Source organism: Saccopteryx bilineata, chromosome 2 (assembly GCF_036850765.1).
Source record: "Saccopteryx bilineata isolate mSacBil1 chromosome 2, mSacBil1_pri_phased_curated, whole genome shotgun sequence".
NCBI classification, from domain to species: Eukaryota; Metazoa; Chordata; class Mammalia; order Chiroptera; family Emballonuridae; genus Saccopteryx; species Saccopteryx bilineata.
In genome coordinates this window covers 175984374-176000993 of record NC_089491.1, presented here as the reverse complement: position 1 = coordinate 176000993, position 16620 = coordinate 175984374, and the positions used below count along the sequence as shown (strand labels likewise).

The window sequence follows — 16620 nt, the reverse complement described above, 5'->3', positions numbered from 1 at the left end:
GGAAATAAATTATTTATTTTTTCTCTGCAGACCGGTACCAAATGGCCCACAGACAGGTACCGGTCCACGGCCCAGGAGTTGGGGACCACTGTTCTATACCGATCAATGTAAAAGAAGCATTTGTCTCTTCATTTTACTTTTTATCCAATCTCAAAGACTTCCCCACTTTGCTTTCTCCTGCCTCCCTAATCTATCATCAATGAATTTCATGTAGCCCTCCTCATGTCTCCTTCTTTGTTTGTAATGTATAAAATAGGATGTAAAACTGCCATTCTCAATCCGTTGAGATTTTGCTTCCCAGCAATTGTCGTCAGTTTGGTTCAAATAAACTCATAAAAATTATTGCAGTTTTGGATTTTACTTATTCATTCTTAGAGAGAAGAAGAAGGAGGGGAGGAGCAGGAAGCATCAACTCCCATATGTGCCTTGACCAGGCAAGTCCAGGGTTTTGAACTGGCAACCTCAGCATTCCAGGTCAACATTTTATCCACTGCACCACTGTATGGTCAGTAGTCACAGCCACCATCACAGCCACCTGGACAGTGCAGGTTCACATTAGATTCAGACAGTCGGTAATGAAACAACGGAGCCAAGAACTGGTGGGCCATTACCTTTAATCCTAGCTTGCACCCAGTGGGCAAGTAAAAACACACACTGGACTCCAAAACCCACTCATTCAGTGCTAACAAAGCTACTGACTTATCTGAGTTTCCTAGAATCAAAGGTTTCTAGCTCACCAGACTTATTCACCTGTATTCCCCATCTCCTCTCTGCACACTCTACACAAACTGGCATCTCACTCAGCACTCTGCCATCTTGGCTGCTTCTCCTGGCCTCCTCCACATGGCCTTTCTCTGCTCTCCTTCTAGAACGTAATCCCTCTTCCCCCTGGAACAATGGTGATCTCTTCTTTTAAAACCTTTTGGTGCGAAATCCCTCCCCCAACACATATTAATATAATCATGCCCATCCCAAGCAAGAAGGGCTAATATCACCTGGGTGATGGGCTTCCACGTGGGCAGCGCCATCTTTAACAAAGTGAGCATAATATATTTTATCTGCCCCACAACCACCATGGGTCAAGCCAATTCTAACAGTTTTGGACATTTCTTATGTTGACAGTGTAATAAAGCTTCCATTAAAAAAAATTTTTTTTCAACCTGACCAGGTGGTGGCACAGTGAATAGAACATCAGCCTGGGATGCTGAGGACCCATTTGAAACCCTAAGATTGCTGGTTTGAGTGCAGGCTCATTCGGCTTGCACGTGGGCTCGCCAGCTTGAGTATGGGGTCACATGCTTGAGTGTGTGATCGTAGACATGACCACAAACTTGCTGGCTTAATGCCCAAAGTTGCTGGCTTGAAGCCCTAGGTCGCTGGCTTGAGCAAGTGGCCACTGGCTCAGCTGGAGCCCCCCCCCCCCCAAGGCACATATAAGAAGCAATCAGTGAACAACTAAGGAGATGCAACTATGAGCTTATGCTTCTCATCTCTCTCCCTTCCTCTCTGTCTGTTCCTGTCTGTTTGTCTGTCTGTCTCTCACTAAAAATAGAATGTTCAGTCCTGACCAGAGGGCTTGGTTAGTTAGTGAAGGGAAAGACCCTGCACAAATATAAATGGTAGTTAACTTCAGCGCAGGGGTTACTTGGAGACAAGAAATCTTGGAGTGTGCTAACCATAACAGGAGACTGGCCTGGGGTTACTTGAATGCAAGTACACAGGATTCTTGGAGGAATGCCTTCAGGAACCAGATGTCCTTTATGATTGATAAGCTCTGAGACTCTGACTCTTCTCGTGTCCTTGGTAATGAAGGAAACAGTAGACGTGCAGGACTGGGTATGGTACGGGTGGGAAAAAGGCTTTTGTAGCTTTCTAGCTTTCTCTGCTGAGCCGTGGCTTTTGGAACTCAATAAATATGCAGTGTTAATCCAAATTCGGAGGGACCCAAAACATGAAAGACAGAAATAAGGTCCATAGTTTACACACCAAAGCTTTATTGTTTAGCTTGGCCAAGCGGCGGCAGCTCCGACAGAAATCTGAGGGAGAGCGCGCCAGCCCTTTGTTCTACTTAGTTTTTATAGTTTTGTAAGTGGGAAGTACAGAAGCAAAAATTGCAATTAGGAGCCCCTTACCACTATTGGTTATAGTCATATGTCCTTTAACATGATAGGACCGCTTTCAATTTGCAAGCTATACATCATTTTGGGGAAAACAAAGTTTACAAGCCAACACAATGGTAGAAAGATGTCTCTTTACATATTAAAGGCTTTCCTATATTATCTAGTGTTTATCTGCTATCTCTCTGTCCAGAGTCACACACACATTTACATAGGAGAGGTAGTTTCGGTGGGGACAAATGCCCGCAAATGACTCATTGCTATAAGAAAAGGTTTATTTTGGCTTTTCTCTTCCTGCACCTGACTAGCCATTCACCCCTTTCCCCACAGGTGTGATGGAATGTCTGGGAATCCATGTTTTCCTCCCCTTGCATTTACAATACAATGCCAAGGGCCATCCTGGTTATGCCCATCACACAGTACAGAGACTATTCTCACAATTTCTCTGCACACTTTAATCCAAATTAATAAAATGTTCTCCAAGCCTCCTAAAATATTAATATTAATTCTGTAGCCTTTGGTACTTTACAACACCTGCGGGTGAAATGGCTCAGTGGCTCCTCATGCAGTGGCGCAGTTTCTCGGTGCTGATTCCACCTAAGAGTTTCAGCCCTCTGCTTATGCTACTTTCATCTGATGTGTCTTATTCCTTGCGAGTTCAAACCATAAAAGAAATCATAACAAGTTAGAGCATTGTCCCAAAGTGCAGAGGTTGCTGGTTCAATCCCCCATCAGGGCTCATATAGGAACAGATTTATGTACCTGTCTTTCTCTCTCTTTCTCTCCCCACCTCTCTAAAATCAATAAATTTGAAAAAGAAAATAGAAGTTTCTCATTAAAAACATGAAAGTTCAGAGAGCTCCTGGGTTGGCAAACACTTGGAGATTCAAGGAGAGGAGAGCTGTGTACTCCAAGTGAGCACAGAATCTCTGTGCCCTTTCCCCGTGCCTTGCCCTATGCACCTCTTGTACCTGGCTGTTCCTGAGTTATATCCTTTTTTTTTTTTTTATTTTTTATTTTTTTTTTATTTTATTTTTTTTCCATTTTTCTGAAGCTGGAAACAGGGAGAGACAGTCAGACAGACTCCCGCATGCGCCCGACCGGGATCCACCCGGCACGCCCACCAGGGGCGATGCTCTGCCCACCAGGGGGCGATGCTCTGCCCATCCTGGGCGTCGCCATGTTGCGACCAGAGCCACTCTAGCGCCTGAGGCAGAGGCCACAGAGCCATGCCCAGCGCCCGGGCCATCTCTGCTCCAATGGAGCCTTGGCTGCGGGAGGGGAAGAGAGAGACAGAGAGGAAAGCGCGGCGGAGGGGTGGAGAAGCAAATGGGCGCTTCTCCTGTGTGCCCTGGCCGGGAATCGAACCCGGGTCCTCCGCACGCTAGGCCGACGCTCTACCGCTGAGCCAACCGGCCAGGGCGAGTTATATCCTTTTATAATAAACTGGTTATCTAGTGAGTAACTAGGTTTCCTAAGTTCTGTGAGCTGCTCTAGCAAATTAATTGAACCCATGGTTTAGGTCAGGGAACCCTCCAATCTGTAGCTGGTCAGTCAGATGCATAGGAAACAACCTGGGCCTGGATTGGCATCTGAAGTTGGGAGCAGTCTTGTCAGAATAAACCATCAACTCATGGAGTCTGATATCATCTCTGGGTAAATAGTGTCAGAGCGTGGCTTATTGGTGTAGAAAAACCTCCCACTACACACACGATGGACTTGGGTCCAGAATCTTTAGTACTGAAGTCTCTTTTTTTTTTTTTTGTATTTTTCTGAAGTTGGAAATGGGGAGGCAGTCAGACAGACTCCCGCATGTGCCCGACCAGGATCCACCCGGCATGCCCACCAGGGGCGATACTCTGCCCATCTGGGGCGTTGCTCTGTTGCAACCAGAGCCATTCTAGCGCCTGAGGCAGAGGCCACAGAGCCATCCCCAGCGCGCTCCAATGGAGCCTTGGCTGCAGAAGGGGAAGAGAGAGACAGAGAGGAAGGAGAGGGGGAGGGGTGGAGAAGCAGATGGGCGCTTCTCCTGTGTGCCCTGGCCGGGAGTCGAACCCGGTACTCCTGCACACAAGGCCGACACTCTACCACTGAGCCAACCGGCCAGGGCTAGAAGTCTTTTTAAAGTAAATCACCATGCAATCATAATAACACACATAAACAAAGCTAAAGAGAGAAGGACCATGGATATGATCAAGGTCTTGATGACCAGACTTCCTTAGGCATCAGTCTCTTTACTACAGGAAGAGGGACACCAGGATTCCTTTATGCACTCTCCAAATACAACATGGGTTTGATTTAAAATGTGTCTCCATTTTTCCTGGAATCCCCAGTACTGCAATTTTCGTCGGCCCACCAGAGTGGCCTTGCTGCATTTATGCTCTTGCTTGGCAAAGCACTTGTGTCCTCTCAGCACACACATCAGACTTCCCCAGTGTGAGCAGAATCAACTTTTGAAGCTTTCATGACCCACATAAATTCCCCAGACTGCAAAAATTAAACCCTCTAGATAGATAATTTTGAAAAACCAACAGGATGACTCACTGAAGAAAGGCTTAAGGATCTGGGGTGAGGACATCCTTTGACCTCTAGCAATAAACCCAACACCAAAGATACCAAGGTGAGCTCTTTCTCCTCCCGAGCCCTATGGTACAGCTGTGGGTCCAAAGTTGCCTCCGTCAGGTTCTTGGAACAGAAGTTTTACTGGGGTGAAGGAACTGCAGGAAGCGGCCTGTTCTCTCCTTATGCTGCTTTGGGAAAGCGAAAGTTGACTTGCACTAGGGTAGTTCAGGGGCTTGGCCAAGGCCCCTGCTCCAGGCTAAAATGGGGAGCTTGAGAATTGCCCAGGCTGTTCCATTAAGGCCACATCAGAATAAAGACACCCACACACAACCTCATTTACTGTGCCTTACATTTACTGAGGACTAGTTACAGGCTGCTAACAGTAGCATTATAGAGGATGAAATAAATGTTCCCCTTTATAATAACTAAAGTGGCCGGTTAAAATTGAAAATGTCTGTTCTCTTCTTTCTCAGCTGTTGCAGAAGCTTCCTTGTCCATGACCCACCCTATCGGGTCAAGAGTTGTTTGCATGTCTATGGCCCTGCTAGACAGCAAACTCTGTGTATAGGTCACCATCTCGTCCCCACAACCTGTTGCAGGTCACGTGTGTGTGTGTGTGTGTGTGTGTGTGTGTGTGTGTGTGTGTGTGTGTGTCTGATGTAGTTGGAAGAGTTAAGGAAGAGAAAAAAACTACCCATTCACCAACCAAACAAATACATCACTCTGGGTCATATGTAAAAATCCTTTATTGCTGAGGGAGGCAGGGAAGCCTGCAGTCGATGCCTGGACTGGGGATGCTCACTGTGCAGTTTCTACACCAGCATTGGATGGGAGGGGAAGGAGTCTAAGCACAAGAGGGTTACAAGGCTGGGAAAGGTGACATAGGATGCATGCACCTGGCGATTCAGAGAGGGTGACAGGGTGTCCTCATGATGCAGCCCCGGAGTCCAGAAATGGAGTGCTGAGGAAAAAAAAAATGAAATCATATCTTTGGTCCTGTAAAACTCCCACCCACCGCTGGGGAAGCAGGAGAGGAAGGGGAGGGGCATCTGTATGGGAGAAGGAGAGAGAACAGAAATCTTAGGCACAGCTGTCCCTCAGCCTTGGATCTGAAGAACTGAACTCTCCTAGCTTCATGTGCTATTTCTTTTTTTTTTTTTTTTTTTTTTTTTTGCATTTTTCTGAAGCTGGAAACGGGGAGAGATAGTCAGACAGACTCCCGCATGCGCCCGACCGGGATCCACCCGGCATGCCCACCAGGGGCAACGCTCTGCCCACCAGGGGGCGATGCTCTGCCCCTCCGGGGCGTCGCTCTGCCGAGACCAGAGCCACTCTAGCGCCTGGGGCAGAGGCCAAGGAGCCATCCCCAGTGCCCGGGCCATCCTTGCTCCAATGGAGCCTCGGCTGCGGGAGGGGAAGAGAGAGACAGAGAGGAAGGATGGGGTGGGGGTGGAGAAGCAAATGGGCGCTTCTCCTATGTGCCCTGGCCGGGAATTGAACCTGGGTCCCCCGCACTCCAGGCCGACACTCTACTGCTGAGCCAACCGGCCAGGGCCCCGCTGTGTATTTCTGATGCAACTTATAAACACCTGTGTTCCTGGTCTGTCAGGGCCTGTGCAGAAAATGCAGCAACACAAACAACGTTCCTCTCGTCCTACTAGCATGCCCATGAGCCAGGCACACACACACAGCCCTATACAATGCACCCTGATGCTAATGGTCCCCCAGCTTCACCTAGCTCCTCCTCTTTTCAGAGCCCCCCCAAAACCCCCGCAAAGACGGGCCCTTTCTCAACAGTTTCACACAAATGAAATTAGATGATACAATGATCTTTGTAGATTCATCTCATCTAATCTCCTTTAAATGCCAGCCTCCAGGGACTTTATGTCCTATTCTTCCTGGCACCTAACAGGTTGAGAACGCTCTGTCAGTGGTGAGATTATGAAGGCTGCAATTATGGGCCTGGTTCCTCTAAAAGGACCTAGATTCACCAGCAAGCAGTAAAAGTAGATTTCCACAATGCACTTATTTCTGCTATTTGTATAAAATACTATGGCAAAAATTGCAATGTAATTATCTTTATGGCTGATGCATATCACTGGGGGAGAGTATGTCATCCAGATATAGTTGCCTGTATAATTATCTGGTGGTCGGCAAGACTGAAATAACCATCTAATGAGAGCAAAATGATATGGTAAGTACCATGTAATCAGCGAGTTACGGTTATTACAGCTCTTGGCGCCCTCTCACCCAACACTGAGTGGGGGCGGGGGCAGACCTCGTCTCTGGATCCGGGAGGTCATGCACAGGCAGTCTCATTGAGAGTCGGCTTCTGCTCCTTGGTTTCCCTTGAGACTAATGAGTGTGGGTAACAGGGACACGGTAAGAGGGGCCAGAGTCTCTCCCTGGTAACAGGTTTCTGAGTCCCCCTCCTTCTCGCCCCCATGACTCTTCCTTTGGAAGCCAGTGCATTGGTTGAGCTGTGTTGCTGTGTGTGGGAAGATGGTGTCCAGGCGGAAGGTTCCATGGTTTTGGGTTTTTTTGTATTTTTCTGAAGCTGGAAACGGGGAGGCAGTCAGACAGACTCCCACATGCACCCGACCGGGATCCACCCGGCATGCCCACCAGGGGCGATGCTCTGCCCATCTGGGGCATCGCTCTGCCGCAATCAGAGCCATTCTAGCGCCTGAGGCAGAGGCCACAGAGCCATCCTCAGTGCCCAGGCAAACTTTGCTCCAATGGAGCCTTGGCTGTGGGAAGGGAAGAGAGAGACAGAGAGGAAGGAGAGGGGGAGGGATGGAGAAGCAGATGGGCGCTTCTCCTGTGTGCCCTGGCCGGGAATCGAACCTGGAACTCCTGCACGCCAGGCCGACACTCTACCACTGAGCCAACCGGCCAGGGCCTAGATTCTATGTTTTGACTAGACACTTCCCTAGAGGATTCACACTTGCACACCAAGTGAGAGATCCATCAGCCCACTCAGGCCGGGGTTCAGCCTAGAACAGAGCCAGCCGGGGGAAATGCTAGGACGTCCCCCACACCCCCAGACCGCAGCAACCAACAAAGCCAACATAGAGCGCTGAGTGCCAGGCACCGTTCTGAACACTTTACCTATGCTCAGCCCTTGACTGCAAAGCCCTGCAAGGTCCTCTTATCACCCCCACTTTAAGACAGGGATACTTAGGCACCGGGGGTTATATAACTTGGCCGGGGGAACACAGTTAGTGAGTGGCAGATTCAGGATTCCAACTCAGGCCATGCTCTTCTCCATCAGGCTACACAGAGCGACTGACAGAGAGTTTCCAGCTACTCCACATTAGATGGCAGGAGTTCCTTGCATTTCTTCCTAAATCACTCTTGTGTAGAACTACACACTGGACCCAGCAGGAAGAGATTCTGAATAATCTGAATGGTTCAGCCTGCCCGGGAGGCAAAACACTTCACCTGTGAATTGGATGTGAATTGGCACCTCTAATTATCAGGTGATGATCTCCCCATCTTTTGCACAGATCAGGAGAGAACAGAATCAAACAATAGAGATAAGATGAAAAAGAAGGCTGTGTGTGTTAGTGTGTGTCTGTGGTCACAGACAAGCATGTACCTCTAAGTGTTGGTGTGTTTGACAGTGTGCTGGGCATTGGCATTGTGTTTCAGGGAAAATTTATGAATATTAATGTCTGTAACATCAGAGGAAATGCTCCTCTGACAACACACACACACACACACACACACACACAGCCCCTCGCCTCTCCCTTACCTCATTCCACATTGCGGGGATAATCGAGGCTGCCAAAGCTGGGGACAATCTCCTGATTCACATCAACAGGAGTGTCTGGGGTAAAACAAGCAGTGTAGTTAGGAGGGATTTTTCTGAATGTGACCTTTACCCTGACCCACAATGAAGGACTAGCTAGAAAGGGCAACATTGGAAGGCAAAGGTGGGAGGCGAGGAGGAAGCAGAGCCTCTCTGACCACACTCCCCAAGCTATAGCAGGACTGGCCGATAAAGGTCTCCCAGGGAACTCTGCACTGTGGATCCAAGCTGGCTGGGTAGCAAGGGCCAAAGAGGCTTCTCTGTAGCTAAGAGAAGTCTTGTCTTTCCCTTTGAGGGCAAACATGAGGCTTTTGACTTTTTCTTGTCTTGGCCAGTCTCCTAAATCCTGCCACTGTACCTCCACACTCTCTTACCTGGCTGGGTGTTCCTCTTGCCCATAAGTCCCACAAAGAAGTCATGCATGTCGCCTGCAGGAAAAGGGCCAACACTGTTCCCAGTGACCATCAGTCACTGAGGCCCATGCCCATGGAGCTATGGGCAAGTGGTCAGCAGAGATAAGGAAGGAGAAGAGGCTACTCACGTTTCTGGAGAAGTGATCGTTTCTTAGGGCCTGTGAAAACAAGAACAGTGTGCAGCTGGGGAGTAGAATCAGGAAAGTGACCATTAGGGAGTGGTTCCGATCATAACTCTCAATTACTCACTAAGCCAGTTCCAGCCTCCTTCCAGACACCTGAAGGGGTCTCCCAGGCCTATTTTATTTTCAGAATCCTGCCCCCACACATCCCTCTCCCTAAGGCTGCTCCTACCCTTGAGAGCCTTGCCCAGAGTTTTGAGCAGTTCATCCGCAGAGACAGGGCCACTGCTAGTGAGTGTCTTGAGCAACTGGTTGATATCCGGGACCTTCCAGGGGAGAGAAACAAAAGGATTGAGGCAGGACGCTCACACCCAAACCGCTCACTCTTTTCCCATAAGAAACAGCCTTTTCTTGAGTCTATCACAGCCGAACCTGACATCTTATCTCTTTCAGGATTTCCTCGGATTTACAACAGAAGAGAAGTGGGCTCTCCAAGTGCAGCCCGTGAGCCAGCAGCATCACCCTGGGAGCTTGTTAGAAATGCATAAACTCAATCCTAGCCCAGACCTACTGAGACAGAATCTGTATGTTAACAGACCCCAGTTCGTTCATTTGCATAGTCCTGTTAAAGGAAACGCATGGTGCATCCTTGTACTGACCAACTGTCCCTGTTTGCCCAGGAATAAGGGCCTTCCTGGGATGTGGGACTTTCTGTGTTCAAGCTGAGATGGTCTGAGCAAAACTGAGACAGTTGCTCCTGCTATCTCCAAGCTCAAGAGCCCCATTGAGCCTTATCTTGAGGCCTTCTTCTAGCTCCTACCACTTCTCAGTGAGAAGGGCCTTCAGTTCTTTGCTCCCTGGCACATCAGAAAGTAGTTTGTCCAAGGATGTGGTTGCCTAATGGAGGAGCCATGAATTCCTCCACTCACAAGGAAGGCCCATCAGATAGATCAAGTGTCCTCTGATCTGTGCTCCACTGAGCTGCAGACAGGACTCAGTCTTGGGAGTAGGGTGGGGGTAGGAAGCTGGGACACATCAGCAACCCTGTAATTCACCCACTCCGTGCTATGTCTGTGGATGTTTCTCTCCTTGTGTTTCCCATTGCTCTTGCTCTCTTCCTCTCCATGGGTTTTGGCCTCTGGTTTTCCTTCCCTCCCTGCTTTCTACACTAGACTTACAATTTCAGAAAGCAGCATGTTCAAAGTGACGCTCTCCTCCATCCCACAGATGAACCCCAGATTCTGCACCTGCTGCCAAGCAGGGACTCTTAATTTTCTTGGTGATTTTTTTTAGCAACTTGGGCACAACAGGATGGTTGGTGGCCACACACCACACACCCAGTTTATTGTAGCTGCAGAGAGACAATGACAATGATCATGTTTAGAGATTCTCACCCTGAACCTCAGAGGTGCCTCTCTCTGCAGAGTCCTTGAGTCCCTGGGCTGCTGAGCACATTGGCACAAGATGTTTCCCCACACAGACCATCCCAGTCATCCAGGCACCCATAGACCCTAGCCTCTGCCCTCCCCAATTTCCCTCACTCTCATAGACCTGCAGAGAGGAGGGATGGGACAGCAATCTTTTATTGACCAAGAGGGGCAAGTCCTTGAAGGAAGCCAATCTCAGAGGAATATACCCAAATATCCTGATCATCTCGAGCTGGGACATTGGGCTCCGAACATAGTGTCCAGCCCACACTTGGCACTCGCACTCCCTGTGTATTTTTTGAACTGATTCTTATCTTTGAACCTGGCACAACTGCTGCCACCTGCAAGGCTGCCAGCCTACCGTGCCCCTCACGCCTCACCAGCTGAAAGAAGGCTGGCGAGCTCTCTCTTGCCAGCACACAGGCAGCACTTTCCCCAAATTGTTCAACTGTTCTGCCCACCTCCTGTCACGAGAAGCTACACAACTCTGAGCTGGAAAGGCAGTTAGGCTTCACACACTGAATTTGTAATAAGTTCCATCTATTATCATCTTAAAAGCATTTGTACCAATGTAATTGCTATCATTTCAAAACCTTAAAGAGGCTTCCTCCTTGCTTTCCCCTGTAGCCTACCTGACAAGTCCTATTCCTTTTCCTAGAGGAACTTTGGAAACCAGAGCCTAACCCACTTTGTGTTTGTGTTTATTATTATTTTCCTATCCTGACTAAGCAGAGGCTAGAAGGGGCCGGGAGCGGAGAACGCAAGGGGTTGCAATCTTAGAAGCCCCTGAGGTTACTGGGGATGGATGAGCAGGGATAAGTGAGTTTATTTAAATTTTGAAACAAAATAATACATGTAACTGATAGGTAAAATAGCATACAATGATCATTTGCGGGAGAAATCTAACTTTCATACCATCCAGGGTGTAGATAGCCCCCCCCCCACTGCTGCTGCCGCCCATCCAATCACCATCCAATTACCAAGTTAATCGTGTTGGTAGGGCACTCTTGCATACAAGGTGTCGAACTCAAGCAGAGGGGCAGAGATACTTACAGACATACCCAGGGACCGTGAGAACATGAGCTGACCAGAGAGGTAGGGACACCAGCACTCTGACGGATAACCGGGTAACTCCCAACCCATGGTCCACACTGTCCCTACAGCTTTCCGAACCAGCAAAGCTGTTGCTCCCATGATGTTGCCCAATACTTAGCCAAGGCGGGCCCAGCTAGAGGGGTGTCTTACCTCCCTACGGCCCCTAAGGGGCACCATCTGCTCCTGGGACTCTTCACAGACAGCCTCAAGAGCCAGGCTGAGGGCCAGGATGGCTGCCAACAGCAGGGTGCTCCGCATGGTGCCTAGAAGAGCAAAGAAACAGGAAGACAAGGCAGGGAGGAGGAGGAGGAGGACACAATATGAGGACAAACATAGGAAACATTCCTGACCAGCAGTCTGGCTTGATTCTGCTTCCCCATCCCCCAATACTCCCATCCAACCCCGGCCTGGAGAGAGTATCTCTGAGTAGGGGGCTGTCCACTGGGCTTGGTTCCCCTTTCCTCTTATCAGATATACTTCCCCAGGCGGTGCACCTGGCAGCAAAGAGCACTGGTGCTACAGTGCCGGGGGCTCTAGGTTCCAAAGGAAGATGACAGATTTATAGGTCATGCACGGGTCTATTTCCTTGTCGGCTTGAGGGATCCTGGATGCTATTTTCCAGCCCTAGACAGACCCAAGTCTGAGGCAAAAACTTTCTAGTATGGAGCAGTCAGTCCATACCCACAGGCTTCAAACAAACTAGTTCTCAACCCCTTTCTTTCTGCTTTCTGCTCACTTCCCAGCGCCCTGCTCCCCGATCAAAGGCTGCCACTTCTTTTATTTCTCCTAACTCCGGCTCCCGTCTTTTGAGCCAGCTTCAGTCCTTCCAACGTTCTCCCATCCGTGCCTACCTGTGGAGCAGCTTTGAGCCTACAGCTGGATGGTCTAGTAGAATCAGAGAGCTGGCCGAGATTATGCCCTGCTCCCCGCAAAAGCTGGTGCTGTGGCGCTCCTTTGAAGAGAGAGACAGAGGTGGAGGGGATCTGGGAATGTGGCAGCGTCTCCTGCCCAGCTCCCTGATAAAGGCTCTGGGAGGTCTGGGGGAGCTGGAGGAGGGGCTGAGAATCACCAATCCCAGGGTGGCTGGAGGGGAGGGGGGAGACTGGTGGGAAGGAGAGTATAGGCTGCAGCCACACGCACACCACACACACACACACACACACACACACACACACACACACACACACCATAAACCCAGCAGTGAGCTGGGGTTATCCAGCAGCCCACTTTCCAACAGCCCTGAGCTGGGCATGCTAAGGAATAATTTGTGTATGGTTTGCCTCAAAATTTGCATGTCAGGCCTAACTCAATAGGTGTGGTTCCTGGGCCTCTTTCTCCTCCTTGCCCTTTAAACCTTCAGGTTAGACTGCCAGGCTGGAACAATTCCAGGCTGGTGCTTTCCTGGCCCTCCCACCACCAAGACAGCCAAGACAGCCAGGTTCAGGCCCCTGAGGATGGGGAGGTGATCCTGGCAGCCCCTCTAGTCCTCACTTCACTCTCTGCTCTCCTCTGAGCTGTAGCGGGCGTATTGCCTTGATCCTCAGATCAACTGAGGGTCAGTACTTCTCTCTGCATTGAATGCAGAGACCTCATCAGTTTCTGGCTCCATCCACTACCTCCCCAATGCCAATGCCTCTCCCGTCAGCCTCCCTACCTCACCCCTTCTTGACCCCAATCAGCCTTCGTTGCATCCTTCTAAAGTCCTAACTTCTAGCCTTCCTGATGTAATCTCAGAAAGGAAGAACAAAACGCTGCAGCTAAACTGTCCCCCTACTCTCGCCCCCACCCTCAGCATTGGTCTAATTGCTTCTTTTTTCCCTCACAGTTACATTTTCCCCCACTCTCATCTGTCTCCGTGCAGCTCTGGCACCTTTTCCCCTGACCTTTTGAGCCTCTTGTTCATAGCTTTCACTGCTGAGGGGGCTTAGGCTGTTCACCTCACACCCAAGGTAGAATCCCTGAGGAGCGTCAGCATCATAGGATCAGAAAGGAGACCCAGAGAGAAAAGGTACTATAGATAGAGACAAGGGAGAGGCAAAGTGAAGGCCGCTTTAGAGTGATTCATCACTCCACCATTTGTAATGGGGACGGGGTCTGAACGTTTGTAAGGTTGGCACATAGCAATTCATTTGATTTTCATCCCCACCACGTGAGTAGGGAATATTGCCATTTTTCAGATAAGGAAATTGAGACTCAAAATGTTCAGTTGCATGCTCCAGGACATACAGCTGTTGGAAAACAGCCTCAAATTCAGGTTTTATCATTTTAAACCAGGGGTCCCCAAAGTACGGCCTACGGGCCGCATGCGGCCCCCGAGGCCATTTATTCGGCCCCCGCCGCACTTCCAGAAGGGGCACCTCTTCCATTGGTGGTCAGTGAGAGGAGCATAGTTCCCATTGCAATACTGGTCAGTTTGTTGATTTAAATTTACTTGTTCTTTATTTTAAATATTGTATTTGTTCCTGTTTTGTTTTTTTACTTTAAAATAAGATATGTGCAGTGTGCATGGGGATTTGTTCATAGTTTTTTTTATAGTCTGGTCCTCCAATGGTCTGAGGGACAGTGAACTGGCCCCCTGTGTAAAAAGTTTGGGGACCCCTGCTCTAAACCTTCTTTTCATTCTATTGTGCTGCTATGAGCTTTGACCAGCAAGGGAATAGCTAACTCTCTCAGAGGAAGTGGTGACCCACCTCTCCAAGGGACTTGGAGATTTGGGACCTTGTACTCTTCTGTACCTTGAGATTGGGGAGAGAAACGTAGCTCTGTTGTATATTCACTAAAAAGCTTCCTGCTTACCAACACCCTCCTCAGTCACCCTATTTAAAATTACAACCATTTCATACTCCATATCCCCTGCTGTTTCTTTTTTATGCACGTACTACATCCAACATTCTAAGTATTTCAGTTGGAGTCTGTCTACCCCATCCCCCACCAGAATGTCAGCATCACCAGGCCAAGGACTTTTGTCTGTTTTGTTTGCTAGTGGACTCCTAGCTCTATAGTGTTTGGCATATAATAGGTGCTCAATAAAAATTTACTTACAAAACAAAAAAGAAAGCCTAGCCCAGCTTCTTGCATTGCAACCCACAATGTGAATCTTCCATAGCGTCTCTGCAGTGTGGTTAGGGTCCTGTAATGTGTCTCCCCACTCCACACTCCCAGCATCCCAACACCCTGGGACTTGAGTCATCTGGAAAGAAGTCACTCTGGCTGGACAGGGCCCCACCCATGCTCACCCCTGAGTGAGGGCAGCAGCTGGGTCTCAAGGCCCCTTTATTATGTGAAAGGCTAATGGGGCCTCATCAAAAGCTTATCATTATCCACCTAATTACAGGGCCAGGATCCAGGGTTGGGAGCTTTGGTAGAATGAGGGATAGAAGTAGGAGGCTGTTTACATGTATATGGAAAGGCTAGTTCATGTCTTTGAGATAGATGCTCAGGGGCTGTTTTAATTGGACCTAGTCATCTCCCACTCCTCCCTCCCACCAATCTGGAGGAGGTCCAAACTAGGCCAGCTGGAGGGAGGTGGGGATGCAGGAGGAGGAATGTGTTAGACTGAAGGCTGAAGACTAAAGCCTCCTGGGTCCCATCTCTGCCTCAGCTTCTCTCTCACAGCAACCCATCTACCCCAGCCCCCAAGCCCTAGCGCCAGGGGAGCAGGGCTTCAGCAAAGGTTCACCATGAATAAAGTCTTTTGATGGTATGGCATCTCACATAGCATGGCAGGGGCCAAGGGTGGGGGGAGAAAGGGAATGGCAGGGAGAACTGATCAGCCCTTGGTCCTCAGCATTAGCAAAGACTTGAAAGACCTGATGCTAAACTAAGTCAGAAGTGATGGAGGAGGGAGGCTTTGGCGGTGTCCACCAAGCAAAAATGAATCATGAGGGTTTGCTAGAATTAAATGACAGAGTCTTATTCAAGGGTCTTAAGATTTGCAAACTGGAAAACAAAACAACAACAAAAACACTGCCAGATTGGCACCCAGTGTTCTGAAGAAAAAAGTTGAAAATTCTTATAGTAAAAAGGACATTCTTGAGAAGAACCAGTTCTGCATTCTTAGCCTCCAGATTGGTCCAAATGGTAATCTTCCAGATGTCCGATGGTCTAGATAATGAATATCAGGTAATCTGGACATGTGAACATTCTTTCTTAAGCTTTTCAGAGGGTTAGCTATAGGAATTTTGTGTATCTCCAGGAATTGATGCACAACTGAAAAGTTTAAGTTCCCAGGCTAGTTAAAACAAATCTATTCCTCATGTTTCAGCCCATTCTCATTTAAGTAATTTTTGTTAGTTTGGCTATGGTGACTCCATTTTGTTTCTTCAGTCTTGCCCCGGATGGCTAGGGCAAACTAGGCTTCAATTTGCCTACAAATCATATGCAAATGACATGTAAAGTGGGAGGTGTTGCTACAGAACACCTAGGTACAGTATTTTTTTCCTTTGATCACTATCACTACTCTGTATTTGCTATCACTGGCCTTGAGGGCAGGGTCCCTAGCAGATCCTCCCTCTGGAGTTCCCCCCTGTGCTGCTGGGGAGGGTTGAGGGTAAGGCCAGGAAAAGGTGTGTACCGTTGAGCTGAGATGAGACAGGTCAGTCAGCTGTTCTCAGAGGGCACCCGGATGACCTGCAAATGTCCACCACATGTACAACTTGGTGCAACATCCTAGAGAGGTGTTTTGGGTGAATTGGAGGGGCCAAGGCCATATGTGACAACTGGCTGAAGATACCGGTGATGCTTAGAAAGATGGCAGCCTCTGCATCCTGCCTGGTGAGTCCTGCAGCCAGGAGATAGCTGAGGGTCAACCCACAGAGCCAGGAACTCAAAGAGCTCCTCAGAGTCTGGGAAGAAATGGCAAAGCCAGGAGGGCTGAGCTAGCACTGGTGTGAGCTGTGAGAAGCTGGACTGGCTCCTTGCAGGGGATAGGGGACTCCAGCGTAGTTGGCGTCCTTTGGAGACTGAAACACTCTACACTAAGAAAGCTGGACTGGCTCGGTGGGGTGGGTTTGGGGCAGCAGAATTCCAGCTTCTCCCATCATGATGAAGCCAATTCAAGCCCTATAACAC

The 16620-nt window shown here is 49.0% G+C and overlaps 1 protein-coding gene and 1 non-coding gene across 4 annotated transcripts; both read right to left on the bottom strand.

The window, feature by feature from the left end:
• Positions 1–4151: 4151 nt before the first annotated feature.
• TRNAT-UGU (transfer RNA threonine (anticodon UGU)) lies at positions 4152–4227 on the bottom strand. Its single transcript has one exon. It is a non-coding gene; the product is annotated as a tRNA-Thr (tRNA).
• A 1180-nt stretch (positions 4228–5407) lies between these two features.
• On the bottom strand, positions 5408–12557 carry TAC3 (tachykinin precursor 3). Of its 3 annotated transcripts, none has more exons than XM_066254884.1 (7): positions 12402–12557; positions 11701–11813; positions 9261–9354; positions 9035–9064; positions 8868–8921; positions 8437–8511; positions 5408–5640 (listed from the first exon to the last, which is right to left on the bottom strand). In XM_066254884.1, exons 2-6 carry the CDS (start codon positions 11806–11808, stop codon positions 8438–8440), a joined length of 360 nt encoding a protein of 119 aa, XP_066110981.1. In that variant the 5' UTR covers positions 11809–11813; positions 12402–12557; the 3' UTR covers positions 5408–5640; position 8437. The 3 variants fall into 3 exon arrangements, with proteins under 3 accessions (XP_066110981.1, XP_066110980.1, XP_066110983.1); XM_066254883.1 differs by having other exon boundaries at positions 9261–9358; positions 11702–11813; XM_066254886.1 differs by lacking the exons at positions 11701–11813; positions 12402–12557 and adding an exon at positions 10207–10359.
• Positions 12558–16620: the final 4063 nt, after the last annotated feature.